The 25,315-nt window shown below is 40.2% G+C and overlaps 2 protein-coding genes across 3 annotated transcripts in view; both read left to right on the plus strand.

Moving 5' to 3' along the window:
* Positions 1-941: 941 nt before the first annotated feature.
* LOC121944602 (group 3 secretory phospholipase A2-like) lies at positions 942-9,069 on the plus strand. The gene is made up of 7 exons (XM_042488450.1): positions 942-1,803; positions 2,489-2,621; positions 3,958-4,092; positions 4,543-5,444; positions 5,960-6,089; positions 8,470-8,589; positions 8,761-9,069. The coding sequence occupies exons 1-7, from the start codon at positions 1,317-1,319 to the stop codon at positions 8,939-8,941; spliced, it is 2,088 nt and encodes a 695-aa protein (XP_042344384.1). The 5' UTR covers positions 942-1,316; the 3' UTR covers positions 8,942-9,069.
* An 865-nt stretch (positions 9,070-9,934) lies between these two features.
* The window catches only part of LOC121944002 (probable E3 ubiquitin-protein ligase HECTD4), a 41,328-nt gene continuing 25,947 nt past the window's right edge, over positions 9,935-25,315 (plus strand). The window contains exons 1-18 of one of the 2 annotated variants that reach the window (XM_042487642.1): positions 9,935-10,574; positions 14,960-15,513; positions 18,053-18,142; positions 18,228-18,355; positions 19,498-19,606; positions 20,459-20,597; positions 21,621-21,791; positions 21,884-22,076; positions 22,194-22,355; positions 22,727-22,840; positions 22,954-23,094; positions 23,181-23,416; positions 23,514-23,656; positions 23,780-23,850; positions 23,944-24,049; positions 24,204-24,324; positions 24,432-24,560; positions 24,958-25,082. In XM_042487642.1, the coding sequence (XP_042343576.1) occupies positions 10,428-10,574; positions 14,960-15,513; positions 18,053-18,142; positions 18,228-18,355; positions 19,498-19,606; positions 20,459-20,597; positions 21,621-21,791; positions 21,884-22,076; positions 22,194-22,355; positions 22,727-22,840; positions 22,954-23,094; positions 23,181-23,416; positions 23,514-23,656; positions 23,780-23,850; positions 23,944-24,049; positions 24,204-24,324; positions 24,432-24,560; positions 24,958-25,082 (2,879 nt within the window). In that variant the 5' untranslated portion in view covers positions 9,935-10,427. The remainder of the gene's footprint in view (positions 10,575-14,959; positions 15,514-18,052; positions 18,143-18,227; positions 18,356-19,497; positions 19,607-20,458; positions 20,598-21,620; positions 21,792-21,883; positions 22,077-22,193; positions 22,356-22,726; positions 22,841-22,953; positions 23,095-23,180; positions 23,417-23,513; positions 23,657-23,779; positions 23,851-23,943; positions 24,050-24,203; positions 24,325-24,431; positions 24,561-24,957; positions 25,083-25,315) is intronic. The other variant, XM_042487643.1, reaches the window with a different exon arrangement.

The raw sequence follows: 25,315 nt of genomic DNA on the forward strand, positions 1-25,315 counted from the left end.
GAAATAAGGAAAAGAATCTCATCTATTCAATTTAGTGTGAACCAACAGGTTTTCAGAATATTGCAGACCAGCACATTGCAAGTAGTTCCATGTTTTGACTCATCTCATCCTGAATCTTTGATCCAAAATGGGCTGAACAGACATGGTGTGTTACTTTGCCATTGGTTAACTTTGATCAGCTGACAGAACAGCTAATGTCTCAACTGACAATGACAGTGACAATGTGTGAACATGTGTGAAAGAAGTGAATGGCAGATGGTATTTGAAATAAATGATAAACCTAAGCATGGCAAAGTCATTATGAATGAACTTTTGCTAGACCTTCATATGACGAAAATACATATATATATATATATATAATTTATAAAACTGATTAGAAAAGTGTTAAAAATATTTTTTATAGTTCATGTAGAATCAGCACATAATTTTGTTCAAAGATTGCTGTTTACTATTTTACAAAAAAATAAAAAGAGATGTAGATGGGATTGCCTCTTTGAGGGAAATTACAGATAATTGCACTTTTTTAATCTGATATTTTTTTTAACACAGGTGTAGGCTATTTACAAGGTGGTAGCTATCTGTGCAGGTCTCCACCACCATATGGGGGGGGGGGGGGGGGGGGGGGGGGGGGGGCAAAACCTCACTGCCTGCACTGTTAATATTTACTTCCCTGGAAAGTTAGTAAATTGTGACTAAACGAAGACAGCCACTGAAAAAAAGTAGGTCTAGGGTAGGTCATAGGAGGAAGGATGTGTCCTTACTGTGATGCTGATGCAACTATTGCACATAATCACGCTGCAATCAAATATCTTAAATGAGAATCTTGCCACACCTGAATGTGTGAGCCGTTTGTTGGCGGTTGGAACAGGTTAAGACAGATCCATAGCTTTGTCCTTAATCTAGGTGGAGACATGGTCTTAAAAAACGTAAGGTTTTATTAAATACACAAAATCAGATCATTCAGACAACTGTGTGCGCTGATTAATTAGTCCAAACTTGAAATCTAGCTTTCAAAATCCTCCAAAAGACCGTTTTTGCCGATATGTTCTATAGAACTGGAGAATAACCATAAGCATGAGTCAGACCACACGCGCGCAAACGAGAAGCAAGAGGTGTGTCATATTTCCGACGAGCCCCCATACAGGCACACCAATAAGAGGACATCGTACCACCAACCGTCTACGCCGGAGGCACATGTGCCCCCCTCATATTTAAAGACGCCTTTAAGCGGGCAGGTGCAGACTGACGCTGAAGTTCATGTGTGATAATTCCTCCATTCAAACATTAATTTGGCTATACACCCATTATACACTGAGATGCAAAACAGATTCCCACTACAAGTTATTTTCGCCTTATCGTCGCTCATTTTATCCAAAGCACAAGATGTGAATGGATCAGATCACTCCTGTCTCAAATCGAGTGCCGCAGATGATGGAAAGACGCGCGTCACGTTTCTGCGGGAGGATGCAGCCGGTGTGCGCTCCCTGTACCTCACCCTGTGGTCCGAGGATACGCGACCGGTAGCATGCGAGGTAAATACCGATCCTCTCGTTACGGATGGATACCGCACCTATTGCGACACAAGCGGCACCCAGGGTCAAGAAATCCCCCAGAGGTTTAATATCAGTTTACTGTTTGCTCCGGATGCTCCCTGCGCCCTCTCCTCCTCCAGTGCGCCAAAGTTTACCAGGCGCACGAGAAGTGATGGGTCAGCAGGAAAAACTCGGAAGAAACGCTCCTGGTTTTTCCCAGGGACTCTGTGGTGCGGCACTGGGAGCAAAGCAAGCAATTATGAACAGTTAGGTGAGTATGGTTGATGATTTTATTATTTTAAGCACTTTTAGCCCTTATGAGTATGGCTAAAAGCAGTGGGGGGCATTAGTGGTCAGAGGAGACATAGAAAAAATGGTTTGTACAAACATCCACGTGGTACAAAGTAGACTTAACGCTCTGAAGAACAATGGTGTAACTTTTGTCTGAAGTCCCCATTAGTATATCAGACAAGTATCACTTGGCATTAGATAAAACAACATCAGCAGCGATCCATATGTGGATAATTTGGAATGATATGATATTGTAGATATTTAAAGTTGATACTTTTTATTAAATTTTATGACATTGAACTGAACTGAATTTACATAAAATTTGTTAGTAAGTAATGCAGAAAGCATGACAACATTTTGGGGGCATTTGTAATGTAAGTGGACCTGATTTGTGACTACAGTTAGTGCAGATAAATGAAAATGAAGTAAAACTTACATCATGGGGAAATTAAATAGAAAGTCTGCTGGACATTTATATGGTAATCACATTACGAAGATGTGCCTCAGTAGGTTCGTTAAAGATCCTGGTTTTTAATTTTCAAATATCTGTCTTTGAGGCTTTTAAATGATTTTAAATGAGGCAAGAGATCTTTGCTCAAGGACTTGCTTTCATGCAAAGTGTACTCTGATATGTGATAAAATTCAAATCTTGTTCTCTGGCACAGGGATGTTTCAGACTGCAGATAAATGCTGCCGTGAGCACGACCACTGCCTGCATGTCATTTTGGGTCTCACAAAAAATTACGGACTCTTCAACCCCAACTTCTTCACTGTCTCACACTGTAATTGCGACCAAAGGTGAGCCTCAGAATGCAAAGACTGTGCATTTGAAACTGAGTCGGGATTCCAGGTGTTAACAGCTTCCAGGGAAACTTCCTTTAAGCGGTAATTCCCATCTCCCCATAACCTGTCCTCATAACGCTCTGTCGAGCATGGGTGGTCGTGTGAGGATAGAACTGCTCAAAGGTTGAATTTAAAAGTGTTGTGAAAGTTGTGTGCATCTACACATTTCTCTAATGAAAGCGTGCTCTGGAATGCCTTTATCACATCATTTTGTCCACATGCCAATAAATGTAAAATGATAGAGAAGAACTTGGAGCCATGTTATATTACTATTCATTCAGGACTGATTAATGTGGCCTATCATAGCAATCAGCCCTCTGGCTAAACTTTTGATTTCAAGCATGAACACGATGTTGCTACTTTTGTGTTTGCTGCATACCATACCTCCTACTTTTATTTAATACTGCTATCTGCAGAGATGTCATTTTTATTGTCTCTTCATATCTAGTGCTGCTGACAGGTGCATGCAATATGTTTGCCCTCAAATTCTTGGTGTTCATTCACAAATAACTTAAACTCACTCTCAGAAACGTGTTTTTGCATTATGGTGTCACAGTGAAGCTGGCCTTTGACCTTTTTGATATAAAATGTAATCACTTCATAATCCTATCTAGACTCAAGTACATCCTTGAGTCCAAATGGATGTTTGTGCCAAATTTGAAGACATCCCCTCAAGCTGTTCTTGAGATATCATGTTCATGATAATGAGACCACCAAAATCTAATCGCTTCATCTGTGAATCCAAGTAAACATTTGCACCAAATTTAGATAAATTGCCTGAAGGTGTTCTTGACATTTTCCATTCACTAGAAAAATGACCTTGACCTTTGACTTTCAACCGCCAAAATCTTATCAGTTCATCTGTGATTCCATGTGGACGTTTGTGCCAAATTTGAAGAGTTTCCCTCAAGCTGTTCTTGAGATATCATGCTTATGATAATAAAACAGACCAGGTCACTATGACCTTGACCTTTGAGCATCAAAATCAAATCAGATCATTGGTGACTCTAAGTGAACGTTTGTGCCAAATTTTAGGAGATTCCCTCAAGGTATTTGTGAGTTATCATGTTCCCAAGAATTAGATCGACTTTGTGTTAGTGACTTTGCAAGTAAATGAAAGTCATTATTAGAAGTCAGTGCAGCTAAAAAGTTACACTGTTATCAAGCTGTTTGTACTAAAGGTGTAGACAAAATGAGGCATTAGTCAAAGATATTAAGCCGCCATGTGTGCATTCATTTTGACTGGACTGTTGCTTGACCTTGGCCCGTTTTTTCTTTCCCCTCTCATCAGGTTTCAACAGTGCCTTCTCAGCGCGAATGATACCATTGCCAGCATGGTGGGCTACACCTTCTTTAGCGTCCTGAAGGTTCCCTGCTTTGAGCTCAAAATGCAGAAGAGATGCACTGAGATGTACTGGTGGGGAGCGTAAGTAACGCACTGAAATATGTGCTTTTAACTTGCATATTGTGAAGCAGCTTGTAAAAACATGCCTGACATGCTGCCAAATCTCACAAAATCATGACGGGCACCGTGCCACACCTCTGCTCTGTTTCCACAACTTTTTCTGTTGGGTTACTGACAAATCGTCCTGCAAACCAAAAAATGAGAAATGTTTAACCATGCTAGCATTATTGATATTGCATTGACAAACTGTAATAGCTATAATTCAAGATTTGTGTGCGAATGACTGATTCTTGAATCTCCACTGTGTTACTGTAATTATCTTCCATAAAATTACAGGTCATTATCCAACACAAAGTGTAACTCTCCTTAATTAAAAAGCATGCAAGGAATGTGACCTACATAGAAAAAAAAAATACAGCATATGAAGTTTTCCCACGGCTTGGTTTTAACATGCATGTTTTCTCTCAATAGATGCAAAGAGTCCGGAAAGGCCCCCCAGGCCGTCCTCAGAAGTCCACTCCCATTCAACACCTCTAGAAAACACAGTAATAACCCTGACAAAAGCGTGTCAACAAGTAACAAGGGGCAGAATGCCGACAAAAGCTCTGTCATCAAATCAAGCGAAACATCACCCAAAAGTGAACATAGATGCCGCTCCAACGACGTTACTAAAGAAGACACTTTCCACGTCAGACAGGAAAATGGAAAAGGATGCAAAAGACACAGAAAACTGAATACGGTAGCTCCCTCCCAAATCGCCCCAATGTCAAGGGCACACACCACTACCTCCTCAATAAAAACATTTATTTTCAATGTTTCAAAAAGTAGTGCGCCAAACAAAAAAAAAGGTGGAAAAAAGAACAGCACCAGAAAGGGCCTGTCGGCTCACACGACACAAAGAAGCAGAATATCACCACAAGTGACCACAAACTCTCATTGGCATACAACATCTACAACACAGAGCACCCCATCTTTAACAGAAGAGCCAACGCTTCAGCTGCACTCAGCGACGACAATCATCACGGCAGTCACCAAAACCACCACAAATCGCAAAAAAAATCCAAAACAAAGTCCCTGTTGTGGATTCAAGGTGCCTATGAGAGGTGATAATTTTGATCCTCATTGTAAAGGTTGCCTACGACAAAACATGACATATAACACGACAACCGCTTCACCCTCAACATATGGATTACCAACAGCTAACAAGCTCAAAAAGACAACAGAAACACCCAAAGAAGACACCTTGAGAAAACTCTGGAGTACAACTACTTCTGCAACGCTACTCACAACAAAAGTCAAGACAACAGCCTCCACACATAAGCATGGCAAGCCACAAAAGCAGATGGAGTCCCCTCTACTACAGAATAATACAAGTAAGGAGCCCCTGTGTAGTAACGTAGCTCAAAGCACACATGCAGAGACAGGTCTGAAGCAAAATGCTGAATTACATAACATGACAGGTGACCTTGTGCAGTTGCTGAACTCATTACACCTGCTGGGGCCTCTGCAGTTTAAGAGGCCCCTCTTCAGTGTAACTATTACACTAAGAAAACTATGTCTTTATGGTTATTGTCAGTATTTCATGGTGACAGTGAAAAGGTATGATAAGAGAGCACATCTTCTAAGAGCCCAGAAAAATGTAATTGGCATTATTGTATTTAAAGAGGGTGGCCCCAGGCATTATTCTTTCAAGGAACTCAAGCTAGTGCACCAAATATGCCCCCTACAGGTGGGACACAGTAACGCTAACTTTCACCACTGACCACAGCTTACTAAAAGATGTAGAACATACCATCCTAAGCCGACTCAGTTGCTTAGTTATCTAAAACAATGTGGGCACACTTTCATCATTTGTGAGATAACCAGTGTTTATTTTTGACTCCCGCAGACAACCAGCGCCTGTGTGGGAGCCTCAAACATCTGGATGACTGTAAATACAAAATCCAACCTCTGGAGAAGAAGTATGGTCTGCAGAACATGGAGTCAAAGAGTGCTTACCACTGTGACTGCACCAGCCGGTAACATTAAAGGATTTTTTTTTTTTGTTTGTTTTTTTTGCATTTCTCAGTTTTTTTCATCCCATATGTTTGCATATTTACATATGCAAATCTGACAGATGATTTTTTTCCCTGTATTTACAATAATGCAGATATATGCCAGAGGCCTGCACTGAGTATTTTTTATTTCTATTTTTATTGAACCTTTATTTAATCAGAAAAGTCCTTAAGATTAAATATCTCTTTTTCAAGAATGTCTTGGCTAAGACAGGCAGCAGCATAAGTTCCAGACAACATAGAACAAATGATACAAAATGAAAAAAATATGCAACTCCTAAACAAACAATATAAAACACAAAAAGAACACAAAATGAAGTTACTACAAGGAAGGAATAGAAAGTACGTTAAAACATGTTATAAGTGAACCATAAAAACAAGGAAAATTTAAATGCCGGCGAAGACACCCCGACAGTGGCACATAAAAGATGTCACACAAAAGTCATACAACAGTGATTTGAAATGTCCTAAAGAAACCCATGAGTGCAGCTTTAAGTCCGTCTGGGTAAAGTGAATATTAAACCGTACTGACAATTCCAACTTCACAGCTTGCGACTTGCTTTGTGCTCTAGTCACAATACCACTAATCTAGCATAACATTATTCTCACCCCTTGAAACTGCTTTACAACATAGTTCATTGAGTGCAAGTAAATACAAACCTTATGCCACATTTTAAGCAGTCCAAATGAAAAGCTATTATCCCAGTAATCCATTTTGACTGTGTTTTGCATTCCTGAGTGACTTCGAGATTCAACTTGCACATTGCAGTGAGATGAAGTAACCAGGGCAACATCATCATGTAGAAGGTCTAAATGAAGCACAGGAGTTTTTTTCTCTGTTGTTGTTAGAGCTCATAGTGCAGTGGCACTATGAGCCAGCAGTCCACAGTACACATAGAGGGGTACAGTTTAATTATTTAACAAAAATAATGTATATTTTAATATCATTAATATACTTTTAAAAAAAAATATTATCTTAGATTTTGTTGTTGTGTAGTTGTAGCTACACAACAGCATCCTGAAGCTGAAGCGGCAAAAGAAAATTAATTCATCATTCACACACCATTTTATGTCATTAATCACCAGTGTTGGGAGAGTTACTTTTGAGATGTAGTAGGTTAGAGATTGCTAGTTATCTTTTTAAAAATGTAATGATTAATGTATTTTTTTTTTTTTAAAAAAAACTTAATCAAAGCAATGTAACCTCACACATTTGATTACTTTTTGATTGCTTTAAAAACTGGGCAATAAAGCTGAAAATGCCCATGCAAAGGCTATGGCTTTCCTGCATGGCAAAAAAATGCAAGTTTCCATGCAAACAGGGGTTGCTGCAGATCCTTTAAATGTCTCAAAAGGCATTGAATTCATCAATCTAAAAATATGGCCTGAAATGATTTTAAAATGTCTTAAATCAATCTTTCATAATTCTTAAAAATGCATGGGAAGATCATGTGTTTTTCTGAGGTTGCATTGTTACGTCTCTAAATAATTGTTAACATCTTTTTTTTAATTTGTTCAAATAATTCCTCTTAAATTTGTCATGGGAATCATGGGAATTAAAGCAGTAGAATCCCACATACACAGTAAGAAACACAAAATCTCACTGTTAATGTTAGGTATTTCCCAGATCAAACCTTTTCACAGGACTAAAAATGTAATGTTTTATGTAAACTTACATTTTTTTCAGTTTTGGTTATTGTAAAATTGGTCTTAAATTTCATCCTGAGTGCCATTAAAATGTCTTCAAATGTAAAGCTGTAGAATGAACAACAGAATACTTTATATTCTACATGACTTTTCAGTCTTTTACCGCAAACACTATAATCGGATGAAAGTAATCACCAACATTTTGACTAGTAACTGTAGTTTTATAACATAGGTTTTCTCAGTAATTGTAATTAATTACAATTACACTGAATTTGTAATTTAATTACATGTAACTAGTTATGTATATCCAAAAACACTGTTGTTTTCCTCTTATAATGGTTTGCTGTGAAAAGGCCTTTTGGAATGATAGCAGGTTACAATCCTATGTTTAAGTGATATTTATATATGATTACATATTGTGACATATTACCATATTACTATGGTATGTGACACTAACAGTAGGCTACAGCAGCACATGTATGGTAAGACTATTATTGCTCCTTCCTATCTACAGCATGTTATGAGGAAGGCCTGCCCCCACAGGCAGCTTTTCTTTCTTTGTCTGTCTTTTCCTCTGAGTCACTCATAAAGGCATATTGTGCACCGCACATACATCACACTCTATTGTTTCACTCCTGCCTTGTTGACTGACTTTATTTCTGTATGTGAGGTTCTTGTCGTTTTGTCAATTTTACAGCTTGGCTGTTCAGATTGAAAGCTTCAAGCAAGCCAGTATTCTCCCCACGCTACTGATGGATTTCGTCTCTCAATACTGCTTCAAACTGCCAGAGGGGAAGAAATGCCACCGCAGAAAAAGGTTTTAAGCTCTGATAAGCTTATTCATGTTAATCTGTCGACAACTTTTGGTTACAGCAGGGATAGTCTCCTGTCTAATGTGTTAACTCAGTTTTCGTGTTACACAGATTACCACGTTGGGTTCTGTTTTTGACACTTTTTTTTTTTTCCTTTTTAACATCTTTTTTTCTAGCTGTTCTGGAGGCTTCACTAAAGCCTCTGACCTACTTCAAGCACTTAAGATGATAGAGGAAAAAGACACTGCTGGGGTGCGAAAATCAGGCAATTTCCGAAGAAGAGGGATTCCTGTTCGTCTTTATAAGCGATGCCTAAGGCTGGAGAGAGAAGCCACGATTATGGCACAGTTCACATGATTTTTGACTAAGCTTCTATGTGCAGCAACAATGAATTTTATAAGCTTTATAGATCATGCAGCATTTTCTATTTCTCTCTGGTGGTGTAAAATGGCATTGTGTTGGAAAACATTCAAGGGCTCGAATAATTGAGGATTGTAATATATTTGTAAGTATGCCATTGATTTAATTTAATATATTTATAAAGGACTGTCATGCAAAATCACAAGACAGCAAATTATGTATTAATAATGGAAATAAAATGATTTATCTTTTGATTCTTTTCGAGTGATTGTTAAAAAATCATGTGTCAACCTCATTTTCAAAAAATTGTATTATCTGCTGACGTGTAGATAAACTAAGGAAAAATAACTACAACTACTCACAACCCACAAGTTTCCGATAATCCTCATAATCATAATCCTATGTGAAAAAAGTCCAACATAAAATTCTTGGTTGACTTTACAGCTACAGGAATAATTATTCATCAATGGAAATACTAATACTAAACTCATACTGTTTCACTTCATTGTGGTGTGATCCATACGTACCTCTGAATTTTTAAAAAATATTTTACACAAGTATATGTTTTCTCATCCATGATCCAAGATCACTTTATGAGGACTGAGAACGTGCACCTTGTCTGTCCATTTACTTCATAAACATCAGCTCTGAATGTGTTGCATCACTGTTTTTCAGACATGAATTCTTATTTACAATAGATGAGTTATTAAGTTATAGTGTATAACTCTGAATTTTGAATCAGTGGTCGCACAGACACTTCCTGGACACATATCTCCTCAGAGGACTTTATCTTTGTTGAAGTTTGCTATAAAATTGCACAAGATAAGCTCTAAACGACACTGTAATTGTCCCTTTTGTTGTAGTGAGTGTTGGTGTCAGAGACTGAAATGAACTCATGTATTTTTGACAGCTTTTATCTTGGCCCGCGGTGCATGCTGGGAGCAGCTCGTTGGCCTTGGAAACATGGCGTCGCACTGACAGCTGGGAGACTCTTATCTTCTCCAGCAACTGACACAGCGCCCGGGCCGTTAGCGGAGCTGTCTGCGCTCAAATTTTAACCGTGAGAAGAGCTTACTACAGGGGCAGCCTTCGTCCTGAAAAGACGGTCGTTTTAACGGCGAGATAACGGATTTAGCACGGGTGTCACGCCCACTCTGCTCGGTAACGTTAAAACGATACCGTACGGTAAGTTAGCATCGCTTCCAGCTAACCAAGCCAGACAGCTAGCAGCGACCGTTAGCACGACACGACCACCCATGTTATGTGAAGAGGAGCTGCCGCTATCGCCTGTTCACTGCCCATCTGCCCTCCGTCTGCTTGCACCTTAGCACCACAGTCAAACACCATCGTCAGATAAGACGGCGACAGCGACGGCAGTGATGTTATTGTAGCTCGCTAGCAGGCTAGCTAGGGCGTTTCTGTCATTCTGTCACTGAATTTTTAATGTGCGACCCCTTTGGCATCACTGTCGGAGGAGAGAGCGATGGGCTCCGGGGCTGTGGATTCGTCCCAGTGGCTTTCGGTGAAGGAGGAGACCATTTTCCTCCACGACGGACTCATTCGGGTCACAGATCTGGCCGAACTGCCCAGTGAAATCGGAGTGTCGGAGCAGGGGGACACCGAGCAAGAGGTGGGTGAAAGCCATCGCTCTCTCTCTCTCACACACACACACACACACACACACACACACACACACACACAAAAGTTTATATATAGAAGCACACGCTCACGGCTGTGAAAAGGGTGCTGTTTTGTTACTATCGATGTGTAAACATGTTTTTACTGTCGGCAGTAACACGCCCGTAGGGACAACGGTAGAGCTAACGTTTGCAAGTTTCCTGCCTTACATGTAATGTTACTGACCAACAGCTGGAGAGACAGCCACCGTGGTCCGATCACTTCCTGCCACCTCGTCCAAAATAAAAGCCCTGCTAACCGAACAGCTGTAATAATTACAAATGCTGCCGTTTGTAATGGTTAGAAAATATACAGCACTGTGTCAAAGTTTTAGCTCACCTTAAACTTTGTTGTTTTAGCAAGGATGTGATGATCGTGAGTAACCATTTCTTAGTAGCATCTTTTATGCTGAGGGTCCAAGCACTGCAGCGTTTGTGTACAACATCTGCTGTTGTTTTCTCAAATTGTGTTTTATTTTGGGAAAGGTTGTATTGCTTTGACCCTCAGGATTATAGTCTTTGTTACTAAAACACATCAACATACAGAAAATATGCACACAGTATAAGAAAATATAAATCCTTCAAATGAAAACAACTTCAACAGGCTAACCCCCCTTCCCACTTAACATGTCTTGAACTCTCCTGAGCAGATTTACGGTACTAATCTTCTGGTGCATTGTTTTACCAGGTTGAATTCAAGGCATGTCCAAAGATGATTGTTTGAGCTACCTTTTTGTTATGGTTGTACGGTTCCATGTTTTACACTAAATGTTTACCAAAGAAGCCATTTTTTTCTGACTTTTATGATGTTTTAATGCATTGAATTTAATGCATTGTTTCTGCAAGTTTATATGGTCACACAGTATTTCCTTTAATAGACCGTGCATGTTTTTGATTTGTTATCTCATATTGTATTCAAATATCATGGAGGTGGCATACTCTGCATGTAATTCCTCTTCCTCAGGTGTCAAGTTGCACAGCTTCAACTTCATTAGTAGTGCCAGTGCAGCAACTTCTCAGATTGCACCACACAGTGAATATCTCTTTGGATCTACAAATGGTAGTTTGAGGATTAGTGTTTTCTGTAACAAAATGTAGGCTTATGTCACAGATAACTTATAACTGAAGATGACATAGCTCTCCTGGTATGAATAGTGGAACTGCAGCTACACCACTTGAGCTCAAGTGTTTTATGATTATTGTTAAGTGTAGCATACTCAACAGCTATCATAAAAAATTGCCATCATGACTCATGTCTTCTATTCTTGTTCTCCAAAGAGGTGATGTTAGGTTGGATACTAGTTGTTAAACAGCATGGAACGTATGGGGTTATGTATACTATGGGATCCTATTATTTTATTTTTTTTTAACATTTATTCTTCTGCTCCATTTAGCAAGTAGCCCCGAACTTAAAATTTTGTGATGTGGCTTTAATGGCAGTTTTCAGGTTAAATGTGGCCTTATTTTGAGTGCCTTAGCTGTTTATCTGAACTGTAGGCTTTTATTTTGAAGGCAAAATCTCGAAACCGGACGTTTCTCAGTTTTTAGATCGTGGAGACTTTACAGTGATGCCGATGGAAACTTCGAGCTAATAAATGTTAGATCCTCAATATTTCGGCACTATACCCTTTAATAAAGCTAGAACTGGTAATATATCCCAGTCTGTAGAGTAAATTTGCCGCAGAACTCATCTCACATGTGAAAGAGCTGGTGTCTAATGCCTGGTTGATGGTAAATAATGATGAATATTGAACAGTGACAGAGTGATGGTTAACCACTTAAATCAGTGATACATTATGTTAGCAGTGATATGGGTTGTATCGTTATCTATTGCTATTACTGTATGTAATGTGTCATTTAGATTAACATTAAAATGTCAATCATTAAAAAAAAACCACGTTTAATTATATTGTTAACTTTACCCTTATAGGAATTCACACCTGCAATCAAACATTTCCAATATAGGAACTTCACTTCATGGCACTTTAGAGAGAGAGAGAGAAAATCGGTACATTTTCAAATATTTTTGAATATTTATTGAATATAAACAGAGGGGTATGCTTGCAAATCTCTGGCATGAATGCACACATTTTTTTTAACATGATTTTGAAAATATCTCTATGTTCATCAAGCTAAAAGCAAAAAACTTTAAAATGAATTAAGGTCCACCTTAAAATCCTTAAGAAATTCATTATATGCTAATATTCCAAGTCATGGGTTTGCTTTAGAATATGTTATAACAAGCTCATAGTTGTACAATTGGAAAGGTGGCCTGCTGGTATGTGAGAAATGTTTTTTAGACAGGGAATATGCTGATACTGGTGTAAGGCTTTTTGTGCTTATCAACCAACACTGCCTGTTTGACTTGATTTTTACAATGTACAGTGTGGTGCATTCAACTGTACAAATCCAGCTGGTTGTATTACTACACAATAACATGTTTTGTTCTAACCTTTTGACCAAGTTTTCAACTGGTGCTATAAATGGCCAGTTTGTTTTTTACCTCTCTCCAATTGAGCGCTACATATATCATAATCAGCGATTTACTGCATTTTTAGAACTAGCCATACTACTGTTAGAAGCATAACAGCTGCAGATAGCTAATTTACTATTCAGCCATTAGCCACATGCTGCTCTGATATAAGTACATTTGTTCAGCAAGCAGCCTTGACAGATGACAAACCACTGATTAATTAATGAATGTAAGTGGGCAAAGTTTGAACCCCTCGCCTTTTGTTTTTCTTCATTTTGTTAAGCTGAACAGCAGACATGCAGTAGCACAGCTTCTGAATTTGCACTTTTTGTTTAAGCTGATGTAGAACAGAAAAACAATGTGGTTGAGCTGGTGAAGCACGATAACAAACAGCCGGACTTTTTGGGAAAATGCACAAGATGCTGTTAAGAGCACCACTGTTTGGTTTAGCAGCATGCATCAATTCGGGTGTTTTTTTGTGTGCTTTTACATTGGTCCAATCTTTGTGGGTAATATTACCTTGTAACTATTGTAACACTGTCAGTCATAGTGATCTAGAATAAACTAAGTTGTTATTACACTGCATATGGACATTTTTTTTCAAAATTCTGGCTATACATACCATGGTTTTTGGGTCTACAGTATCAAATACACTGTATGGTTACAATATCCCCAGGATAATGTCCTCAGGATCCCTCGAACAATCCACCTGAGCAAAAATGGTAACATGTATGTGGGTGAGACTCATTAGATTGGCATGTTAATTAAAACTTTATGGAAATGGGATGGTGCACGTACAAATATAGAAAGTCAAAATGATACTGTGTTGGAAAATCAAGATTTTATTTTCACACTTACAAAGCAAATCTGAAACAGAACAGCCATGTTTGTTGTTGTCAGCCTCCTATGTACGGTAAGTAGTTGCTCATACCAAAACATAGGTCAGATTCTAGGTTATATTCAGATTCTTGATGTTTCCGGCCCTCTCTGTGTCCAGCTTTGAGACTGACTAGGTCATTCAGTGCTGTTTCCGTAGGTGTTGTGATGCTGACTATTTTTATCCACATGCAGCAGTGTTTTGCAGAGAAAGGTGGAGAAGGCCCAGCATCCAGTTAAAGAGTGTTACTGTAACATTAGTAGCATTTCTGAAATTGAATCAATACAGATTGTGCCTGCTAAATGGTGTAATGGATTTTTTTCTGGGTCCATGATTCATGGGCCACAGAGTGTAATCAATATCTGAAATGCTGCCTAAGTGCACATGAAGCACATTGTTTTACTTGTGATAGGCTATCCCAAATGTACCTTACTATCTCTGACCATTATTTCATGGACCAAGAAACTGTAGACACAAGGGTTTATTCTGTGGAAGTGATTCATAGTTTTACTGTGGAAATGCTGTTGTACCAATACATTATAGCCATGTTAGCAATAATTAGCTTAGTTTTAATCTAAATGTTTGCTGCATATTAGCCTATGCATTTTATTTAAAGATGTCATTTAGAAACAGATTTTCATCACCTCGCTTTGTAAGAAGATAGACTTTTGTTAAAGCCAAATTTTCTGTGAAATTAGGTAAATCAGGTGCAGCAGAATGTTTTTCACAACCCCAAATTCAAATCCATGTCAGTTAAATTTGAATTCTCCATGGCTGTGCTCTTCTACTATAATTTAATTCACATTTCTGAGTAATTATTTCCTCTGATGTGTAAAATAGAATTTGGATGAGAGATAAGGCCAACAAACGCATGGTGTCGTCTCTGCCATCTCTAAAGTTTATTATTTTCTAGAAGACGGAGACAAATTATCACAATTTTAACTTTTATAACCTTTTCTTCTTCTTTGCTGTCTTCCCCTGTCCTCCAGATTCTAACATTCGAGACAAAGAACCCGGTAGAGCTTGCTGAGCGTCTTCGTGCAGTCTGTGGGAATCAGAGCAATGCATATGCACGCCTGCTGGAGTACCGTCTCAATGCTTTGCGTGGCCTGTGGGGGGCGCAGCGGCAGCTGGCCCTGGAGGAGCAGCAGGAGCGAGAGGGGACCGGAGGGGCTGATGAGGAGACCTTGGCCTTGCTCAAAAGACAAGGTCTGCTCCAGCAACCTGAGCAGGCACCCTTCACCTCCCGTGTCGGTCTGCTGCTGGTCTTTCCCCTTTTGCAGTCCCAGACTCGCAGTGACCCAGCACTCTGTGGTGTCACAGCAGAGGTACTGCTAGCCTGCCTCCGGGACTGCCAGCCGCTCAGCCTCAGCAAAGAGCCCGCTGACTGCCTCAATGGCCTGGAGGGGCTGCTCTGCTCCTGGCTGGAAGATGGTGCCCAGGAGTCAGGCCAGCCACAGGGGCAGGCTCAGACGCAGATCCTCCACACGCACAGACAGAGGGAAAACGCTGCTGCGGCACTCGTGGCACTTGCCTGTGCCAGGTGAGGCCATACATTCTCTACTTGCTGTTCCAACCTCATAATTGTCAGGATCCCTCTGTTGGCTCACGTAGACAGTGTATTGAACCAGTAATATTCTGTGAATGGTGATCAGAATATACAAACACCTCAAGTTAAAATAACAAGATTAAGAAAGTGTCTCAGTGAAAACACCACTGAGTTACCTCATCAGTAACTCTGCTCACAAGCAATCAGTGAGTCAGTTATTCCTGGCAGCCAAAGCTAAAATAAGCACATCACTGGCCACCTGATAAGTTTCTTTCTTCTCTCTCTTCAGTGTGCATGTTACATGGATGATCATAATGCTTAAAGCCATCCAACATGCAGTAGCAGTCTCACTTCCATGTTTGCACTATTAGATAAAGGAGTAGCTGAAGACTTGGTGATTGATAATTTTATATTTCCTGAAATTAGTGGTCATAAACAGACCTCCCTGCTTTCTGTCAGCTCAGTGGCAGTGCAGCTCTCAGATGTTCTGACGTCAAACTAAGCTCGCTGTAGTCTGATCTGTGCTCTGTTTGTCTGAGTTACTGGCACTGTTTGAAAGTGATACTTGTATAGAAAAAAGTGATGGTTTTATCCCCTGCTGTAGCTTCAGCCATTATTCTGCAGTTTTTAAATTTTACAGAGCTGTAGCAGAGGGCCTTTGGAGAGACAAGGGCCTACAAACAGTGCATTATATGCTTATAGAAAGGGTTGGTGCTGATTCTTTTTATAACCAATTTTTTGCCTCATTCTTTGCTCACATACAAAAAAACTGGATCACGGATGTAATGTAACTGGTTGGATTTTTTGTTTTGTTTGTTTGTTAACTGGCCCGCAGAACATGCTTGTGTTTTTTTTTTTGCATTCGTGCTTGAACTCTGGCTTCTGCTGGTGACAACAGATCTTGACTTGTCAAAACCAGAACTCTCCCCTCTTTGTTCAGCCTCTGTTGAGGCTGAGAGCTCTTTGTTGTTGGGAACCATCCAGCCATGGTGCCTTTTCACCAACAGTGGGAGCTAATTAAAGAGCTATCCATTTTACTCCCCCTCACCTCTGATGGGGCTGGTTAGTAAATTCACAATGTGTGAGGGTTAAGTAAGCAAAAAGACTGCTTAGCCATGTGCTTTGGCATCAGTTGTTGATAAGATGTTTACATAGTGAGATGGAGAGGGGGCCTCTGACGCATGACTCATCTGTGTCATCTGTGGAACATGTAAACAGACATACGGACATTCCTGTAATACAGTGCATAGCAGGATTTCCCTAGATTATATCTGCTGCTCAGTAACACTGACATGTCAGTGATACACAAGTCAAAATTCTTCCATTCTTTTTAGCTCCTTTGCTGCCAGACACATTCAGTGGCATGTGAGGTGGTTTTCCTTAAAAATGATGTCATCAATTTAGACATTTTAATCAATATTATCATGTCATTATCTATCCCTTCATTTTCTTTTTATGCCAAGTTGAAAACATTTTTCAAAGCTTCAGTTACAAACTTCACTTCTTTGACATCAGAGAATGTCAGAATAAGTAGACCTCGTGTTGCATAGATCTCCTCCCTGAATATAAAATTACTTGAACTAGTTCAGTGCCTGTTCAAACCGTCCTTGTTTGGAACAGGTCAATTGCTTGATCTCCAGTATTGCTGCTTGCAACTTTCCCAAGAACCGCACATCCAGACTGCTTCACACTTGACACTGTGCTTCCTTGGGTCCTGAATAATAATGCCCCCTACCATGATATAGTTGCGTCCCCTGACAATGTTAGAGTATGTGCATCATTTGGGTGAAAAAGCTCACACAAACATTTTATGGCCTCAGTGAAGTCAAAGCCAGTGAACAAAAGAGTTCTTTGCAAAAGTTACATCGCTGATGCTTGAAATGTTTGGTCTCTCCTTCTTAGTCTGATCTTGAATGTGCTGTAGCTGGCAACTAAGACCAAGCTGTACCCAGCACGCCATTTGGAAATGTAATCATTAATAGGGATCCCCTCTCTATACACTACACAGTGTGTACATAACGCACTACAAATACATTTGTCCCTTAGATCTCAGGAGATTGCTATTGTCATTGCACTTTCTTGGGTCCTTGGTAGTAGAGCTGCCAAGTGTGAAGTTGATTGTCTGAACAAGGAATCAAGTTAACAAGGAAACTGAAAGACATACATTCATACATACAGTTCACACAGTTCAGACAGACAAACAGACTTCTTCCATTTTAGTTAGATGTGTTCAGTTATTAATCTTGGAGAAGGCGAAGCAGTAAATGAACGCTGCACAAACTTAAGTAGGTTGCTCATTACACCCTGCTGAGAGTGGCAGTGTAACATGATCTCTCTGCATTCAAACCGAAAAGATTTTTTTAATTCAGATTCAAAAAAACTTAGCATTTTAATTCCCGGCACATTACATCGGATCCCCTCTATAATTCAAGCTGAGTATTATTCCACTTACAGTTCCAAAAGGGCTTACAATGAGCTTTCACTTATGCTTCATGCTGAGGCCTCCAGACTGATCTGCTAAACTGTTCTCCAGGGGATCTCTGAAGACCTTCATCCACACAGTTCACCTGCTGCAGAAACAAACCGATCTGGGCCAGCTCCCCGTGTCAGATGTCCTGTACAGGTGAGGGCAGTTTTCTGGTGAATCTGAAAGATAAATATCAGTCACTTTCCTGACGTGTAACCACCCTGTATTTCTCCTGCTTCAGACTTTTGCTCCTGGAAGGAGGCCCAGGCTCTCCATCCTGCCTCCTGGGGGGTAAACACAGTGTGTCCTGGGGTTTTGAGGACATGCTGCCCACACCTGATAATTCTGCTGGAGGAGCAGAGAGTAAAGGTAAAATGACATTTTCCAAAACTTCTGTGTGATCAGCATGTATATTTGTAAAACTACAAAATATGAATAATAGGCCACTGTAGATGCAGTTGTCACATGTGGTTGTGATGCATGATGTCTTATACAAAAGAGGACTGGGTTTTGTTATATTTCCTCTCATAATGCTGCCAAGCTTTTTGTTTTATTTACTAACATTTAGATTATTTATCATCCCTGTTGTCTGAAATTCTTGAACTGTGTGAAATCCAACAAAAATGGAGCAACGAAAGTGCATTCATTGGTACAAGGATCATTTTTGTCTCATTTTACTGTATATGTATGCAACAATACCTCATTCCTATTCATCATATTTTGATACTTGGGCAGAGGCGCTTTAGTGACCCAGGGTTCTTCTGGTCTTTTGCACGTAAGAGGTTGGTGGTCAGGTTTAGGCAACAAAACTGCACTGCTTGGCTAAGGTGAGAAAAAAATGTGGTTGACATTAGTCACATCCAACGACTCACATGACTAATGACTGATGTGACAAAATAACTTGACTTTTAGTTTCACATGAAACACAAACTTGATCTTCTGGGTCAAAGTCTGGGTCCGGTTCTTATTGGAAACCATCCATGGTTCGTTAAAAGCAAGGTGCCTCTCATACAAACACTTATGGGGGCATCGTGCATCTGTATCTGACGCTGAGGGATGCTGCCCAAGCTGAATTTTTTTGACACCAAGGGCGTGAGACCAGGCTGATGTTTGCGGAGTAAAAACATTAAAGTTGTTGAAATTAAAGAGCTGTGACTGTGAGGAGGTAAAGCAGAGGAAGGGAGAGTAATGTTCACTCTCTGACCTTGTAGAGTGATGGAAGCAGATCAGGGCACATATCCACAGAGCAGGTTTGCATATATACATTTTGAGGTAATCTGACACTAGATCACTGGTCTTGGATCTCTGGAGGCATCACATTCATTACAATGAAATATGAAGCAAAGCAAACAGATGACTTGTCTTTGCTTAGCATCCTAATTCTCTGCTCCCACTCTCCGCTTCATCCACTCTCCTGTTGATACCTCCCCCTACATTTCTCTTTGATTATCTGTCATCGATCTGTCATTGCCCCTTATATTGAAATTTTTTTTTGTCCTTCTGTGTTGCAGACACTGACCTGGGGCGCTGTCTAGCCACAGACGGGCTCTATCTGTATACCACTAACTCCTCTGGGAGAGGACTCAGCAAGCTGGGCTCTGGTTTACATGGGACACTGAGGTAATGTGACTCTTCTTCTCGCCTGCCTTTTTTTATCCGCAGTATTCAGAGAATAGCAAGAGAGAATAGACAGATAGAGAGAGCGAAACACTAAAAATATCACTTACCCATCCCATGGCATTGTGTTGTTTCCTGGACATTTTTAAACCAGTATCTGCAATACACAGTCACATCCTGCCTAACTGTCTTTGATTGATACGGTTGATTTTTAAATGGCACAAAAGGTCATTGTGTGCTCTGCCTCTTAATTCCTTGCTCTGGTAGCAGAATACCCAATTTGTAAGCAGAGGGCAGCTTTCTTCCGTAGTGTGTTTTGAGAGTTCAAGGGGCCCATAGTTTGTTTGTTTTTCACTTGGAGAAAAGATGCCAGGTTTCGGAGCATGAGTTAGTTAATTTGATGCCAGAAATATTTCTGTTTTCTTGATTCCATGAGAAACAATAACTTGGAAAACAAACTTTTCTGTGAAGTAATGAGACTCACAGGGGTGCATAGTATAGCAATAACATATAGCGGTTAATACAGTTCTTAGCAATGGCATCCAAGCAGTTAAATTTGTAGAACCACCACAGCTCTAGCACGCCAATCATCATCAGCATGACCAAGGCAACCAAGATGCTTAACTCTGCTGAAAAAATGTGGATTTTAATGTCGGCAGAGAATTTCAATGCCATCAGTTTGGAGGTAATCTACACATGTGATGTGATGCTATGTTGCCTCTCAACTCATTTTACTGACTCGGCATCATATCAAGTGTCACAACTGGGTTCCAACTAAAATATCCCCCCTCAAGTAATATATTAATGCACAGTCCAGAACATGTAATTAGATGCACTGTGTTTGTGTTTGTGCAGGGGTTTTGTGTATTGTCGAAACGAAGAGTTGGAGCCTGGTTGGGTGGTGTTCAGCAATGGTCGCCTCCTCCACCGTCCCTCCTCCTTTGATGCCAAGCCTCATCAGCTGTGCCAGGTCATTGACCCCTTCACCCTCCAGGTACTGCATACTTTCACTATTTTGAATTCATGTTGCATTCATCGTTCATTAAATTTGACATTGTAAGCCTCAGTGCATTTCATTTTCAGCAGAAGTTTTACATAAAGGCTTTCTCATAATGCAGTTTTATTATCCCATCATGCAACATTAAAAATTTTTGGTCACACAAACAATGCATGAAGGTTCATGATGGGGCTGCATTTTTCTCTCGTCAGGATGCTTTAAAGGCTCAGTGCAGAAGATGAAGACATACATGTATGAATTTTTGTGAAGACGGGAGCTGTATAAAAGCTATGTTCAGGCAAATTGTGGCCATTAAAACCTGCCAAAGTGGAAATGTCCTTTTTTGGAAGAATTTTGGAAATACATAATTAAAATAACTTTTCGGAGTCTACAAAAACTAAGATCCCACCTGACCCAAGAGTATGTATTTTGGGAGATATACAAGGGCTTAATATGAGTTTCACTAAAAAATACTTCATATTACTCACGGGCACAGCTGGTAAAAAGTGTATTCTACAGAATTGGAAATCAGAGCTTCCTCCATCACAGAGACAATGGTTTAACAAATTAACATCCTATAGTACACATTATAAATTTTTATTTAGTGTGTGGAGGAGTCCAGAAAAATATGAGAAAATATGGGGTTCTTTCCTGGCTTTATTACCATCATTACATCCACTAAACTAGTGAGTCAGTACAAAACTCGCCCCCTTCCTTATCATCTGTCTACCTCATGTTTGTAATATAAATGTCATAAATGTTAACTCTTGGGTCCTCATGCCTTACTTGATTGAATTTCATTTCATTTTTTGGTTGTAATCATGGGAAAATTTAAGTAGTTATTTCTACCATGCCAGGGATGCGGGTGGGGGGTAGAAGGGTCACACTTTTTTGTGTGTTTTTTTTTTTGTTACTTGTCTGTCTTCTCTCTTTTGTATTTCTATAACAAAAATTGCCTCAATAAGAATATCTTAAAAAAAAAAAAAAAGAATCCGCCAATGCTCGCTGTGCCATTTTCAGGTGTGCCAGATTGTGCCCATGCCAGCCCACCACTTCCCTGTGGGCAGCAGCATGACCACGCTGCACCTCTGCTCAGACGGAACCTACCTGTACTGGGTCTGGTCCCCAGCCAGTCTCAATGAGAAGACACAGAAAGGCCACTCTGTCTTCATGGATGTCTTTCACCTGTCTGTGAGTACTATATGCCCTTCGGTATACAGTAGTCTCACTTTGTTGTCTGTGTTCCATCTCTAATGTTTTCTCTCTCCCTGTGCACGGTGCAGACACAGACAGGGTTGTGTGTTGCAGACATCTTGCAGGAGAGGGTTATTCTAACTCGCAAGGAAGGCGAGTCTTCAAAGTGCTTGAATGAGCTTCTCTTGAGTCGAATGTCACGCTTCCGGGCCTCCCATTCTGCCACATTGGCCGCTCTCACAGGCTCTGCAATCACCAACACTGTCAAAGAGGAACAGTCTGGTAATTCATCAGTACAACTTTTGATCTTTAAAAAATGACATAAGCTTCATTTTTGGTCAATCTTATGGGTATTATAATATTTTCTGGTTTACACTTTTCTTTTTGACTTTTTTACAGCTGTCAACACTAGCTGTGGACTTCCTCTTAAGACCCTAAGAAGGACCCCTATGTATGTGTGTGGAACGTATCTAGTGATGCTAGTCTCACCTCCTGGTGTATCTGGGAGCTCTGCCACTCGCTCCCTATTTGGAGGTACCAGCAGCCTGTCCTCTCTGAAAAGTAAGTGCACACACAAACATTTTTGAATCCTCATCATGTTGAGGTTTTTTTTGACAGTTGTGACAGTTATGTTGTGATTTAGTTTTTCTCAAAAAGTTAGAGGTAATATGATTATAAAGAAAAGAGGTTTGTAAATGAGGTAAAAACAGCATTTTATATCATGTAAAGCTTCTGGTGGATAACAAATGTTCTGATTCCAGTCTGAAGCCCCGGGTAAGGATTGATGATAGGTGGTTATATTAAATTACCTTTGAACACACAGTGTTTTAATATAGACATTTACACGCTAAAAAAAACCCCAATGCATTGTACTCTACAGTATTGTCAGTAATGAATGAATTTACTAAACTAACTTTTTTTTCTTTGGTCAGTTTTAGCCTCCAGCCTGGTTTTTAACCTGGCTGACGGTCAGTTCAGCAGCCGCGCAGACCTCATCGATGCTCCTGGCAGTTCACTGGGCAGAGGCGCCCAGGTGGCGGGCCTAGGTGAGCTCAGCAATTGTCACATTCTGCTCTTATGTGTTGAACTCACAGAAGATCGTCACACAAAGCTTAGCCAATTTAAGTGACATATATTTGTATAATCTTTGGTTTCACAGGAGCATGTTATGATGCACTGAACAACTTGATCTGGACCTGCTCCAGTGATTACATAGATCAATGGTGCAATCCTGGGAACCAAGCCTTTCATCATGTGTGCCATAGGCTCGGTGTTAGCCATGTCATCAAAGAACCCAAAGGTAGAAACAAATTGCACTGACACCACCAGACGCTCTTCATATTAAAGTGAGACATTTGCATTAATGTCAAACTTGTCCTTTCACAGAGGAAACTGTGGCCACTGGTGAGGTGATCAACCAGCTACTTCATCATGTAGGTGCTATGTGTATCCATCAGCTCAACCTGCTGGCAGCCAGCAGCAACAGCCTGCCCCTGGGGGCCCTGCTGGGCAAACAGCATCCCATCGAGGCCCGTCACTTCAGCAGCATCTGTGACATAATGGAGAAGGCCATGGTCAATGGAGACACCTGCATCATCCGCTGCATCTTAGTGGTGTTCCAGGTCAGTCAGAGGTGAAGCTAGGAACAGTTTTATTGAAAATGATGCTGCCATTTTCTGTGTTTATGCGTTTTGTTTTGTTTTTATCGGTTCTGTCCAGGTGGTGTTTCGGTTTTTCAACCCTCAGTCAGAGCAGAATAGGGAGAGTGTGCGTCGTTCAGGCCTACTCCTGTGGCAGCTACTCATGGCTCCAGTGGATCAGATTGGAGCAGAGATCCAGAGAGAGGTGTGCCTGGCCATCAGGTAAATCCAGTATAGTGTCTATATGTATGTAAAACAGAAGTAATAGTTAAAATTGTGTTTTGTATAATCAGTGATCATTTTGATATTTAAAGTGACCTCTGTTTATCTCCTCTGTCACTGTAGCTCAGGCCTGAATACTTTGTATCAGGGGGAGGCTGAACTCAACAAACTGCTGAAATTGGTTTTAACTGAAGGTGACTATGAGAGTAAATACAGACTTTAATATAAGAAATTGTTTAGTGGTGAATATATCTAATATTCTGTATATTTGTGTGTGTGACGATCAGGTGAAAGGAACAGTGGCCTGTCTCAACTTCGTGATGTCATTCTTACCAACTTGGCAGACCAGCTGCAGAAGAATAGATTTGGGAGTGAAGAAGATGACCACTACAGGTAAGTAGCTATCCTGAAACTACAGGGTGCAGTATCACTTCCCACAGCTTTTGATAGCAGCACAGAACAATATCATGTCTGAGCTGAAAAGTTTAAGTTGGCACACTGTAGGTATGTACTTGTTCAAAATGATGGAAATCTCGCTCTGTTACAGACTGAGTGATGAGCTGCTGCACTGTATCCTCAAGACTGTAGTCCGGGAATCCTGCCTCGTCATTACCAAATGTCAGACTGTCGCCCGAGACGACTTCCAGAAGCTGCTCTCCACTGTGCCAGTATGACTATCAATTCAGCAGAATGAAATGCCATCTGTGTCGATCAGGATCACGTGTTTTGTGAGATTGCACTCGTCTAAACTTGAAATGGTTTTCCCTCTCTGTAGGTGGTCTCACCTAGTCTGCGCTACCTCATGGCCGTTCAGAACCACCTCCTCAGTAACACCATTCTTATCCGTCCGGATGATAACGACGACAGTGACAGCTCCCTACAAGGGGAAACAATGAAGGTACAGGTAAACATCCCCTTTAAATACCCCTACCTCTGTGCATGTGGAGTCTGTTTGTGTGTCTGTCAATGAGAGAGCAACACAGCAGATGTAGTTTTTTTACAGCCTTGCATTTTGTGCTCATTGCAGTTTTAATGTTATCATTTAACAGTGCTATATCAACTGAGGATGTGTTGTTTCCAGATATCACTTATCATGCTTACTGATAAATGGATGAAGTAAAATAGTTTTATGTAAACTAACATCTCAGATTATGTTAATATGTGGAGGATTTTTTATCGTTAAACATAAAAGTAACGACATTATGTTTGTATAATTTCCATATTGCATGAAAGAGATGTTCACTGACAATCTTAAAAGCAGAGTTACGTAAGTTTGGGCATATTGTGTGTGTGGTTCTTAGGAGCTACAAAGCAGCATCCTGTCCCTAGCAACCAAGATCCTGGTAGGATGTGATGAAGTGCTGGAGACCCTGCAGCAGGTTACCACAGCTCTCATAAACAGCGACATCGCTGACAGAGAAACCAGGTAAACTTTTAATAGCTTTTTTTTTTTAAACTTCCTTTTCCGGGTTGGGGAAATCAACCTTTAGTCAGCCAGCAACAGTGGCTGCTGGATATGTTTTAAATCTGCTAGCTCCTTATTTTATTTTTTGCATGAGCAGACTTTTGAAGTTAATCTTTGGTGTCAACTGCGTATTACCATAAAACTATAATGTAACTGACAAAAATAAAACCAGACATGATGTTTTCTTAGTTGGC

Source organism: Plectropomus leopardus, chromosome 6 (genome assembly GCF_008729295.1).
Source record: "Plectropomus leopardus isolate mb chromosome 6, YSFRI_Pleo_2.0, whole genome shotgun sequence".
Classification (NCBI taxonomy): domain Eukaryota; kingdom Metazoa; phylum Chordata; class Actinopteri; order Perciformes; family Serranidae; genus Plectropomus; species Plectropomus leopardus.

What these genes read in the sequence shown, in the direction of transcription:
- LOC121944602 (XM_042488450.1), top strand. Translation starts at nt 1,317, where the DNA reads ATGCAAAACAGATTCCCACTACAAGTTATTTTCGCCTTATCGTCGCTC. An exon ending in AAGCAATTATGAACAGTTAG is followed by an intron (nt 1,804 to 2,488) that starts GTGAGTATGGTT and finishes TCTCTGGCACAG; the next exon opens with GGATGTTTCAGACTGCAGAT. An exon ending in CACTGTGACTGCACCAGCCG is followed by an intron (nt 6,090 to 8,469) that starts GTAACATTAAAG and finishes TCAATTTTACAG; the next exon opens with CTTGGCTGTTCAGATTGAAA.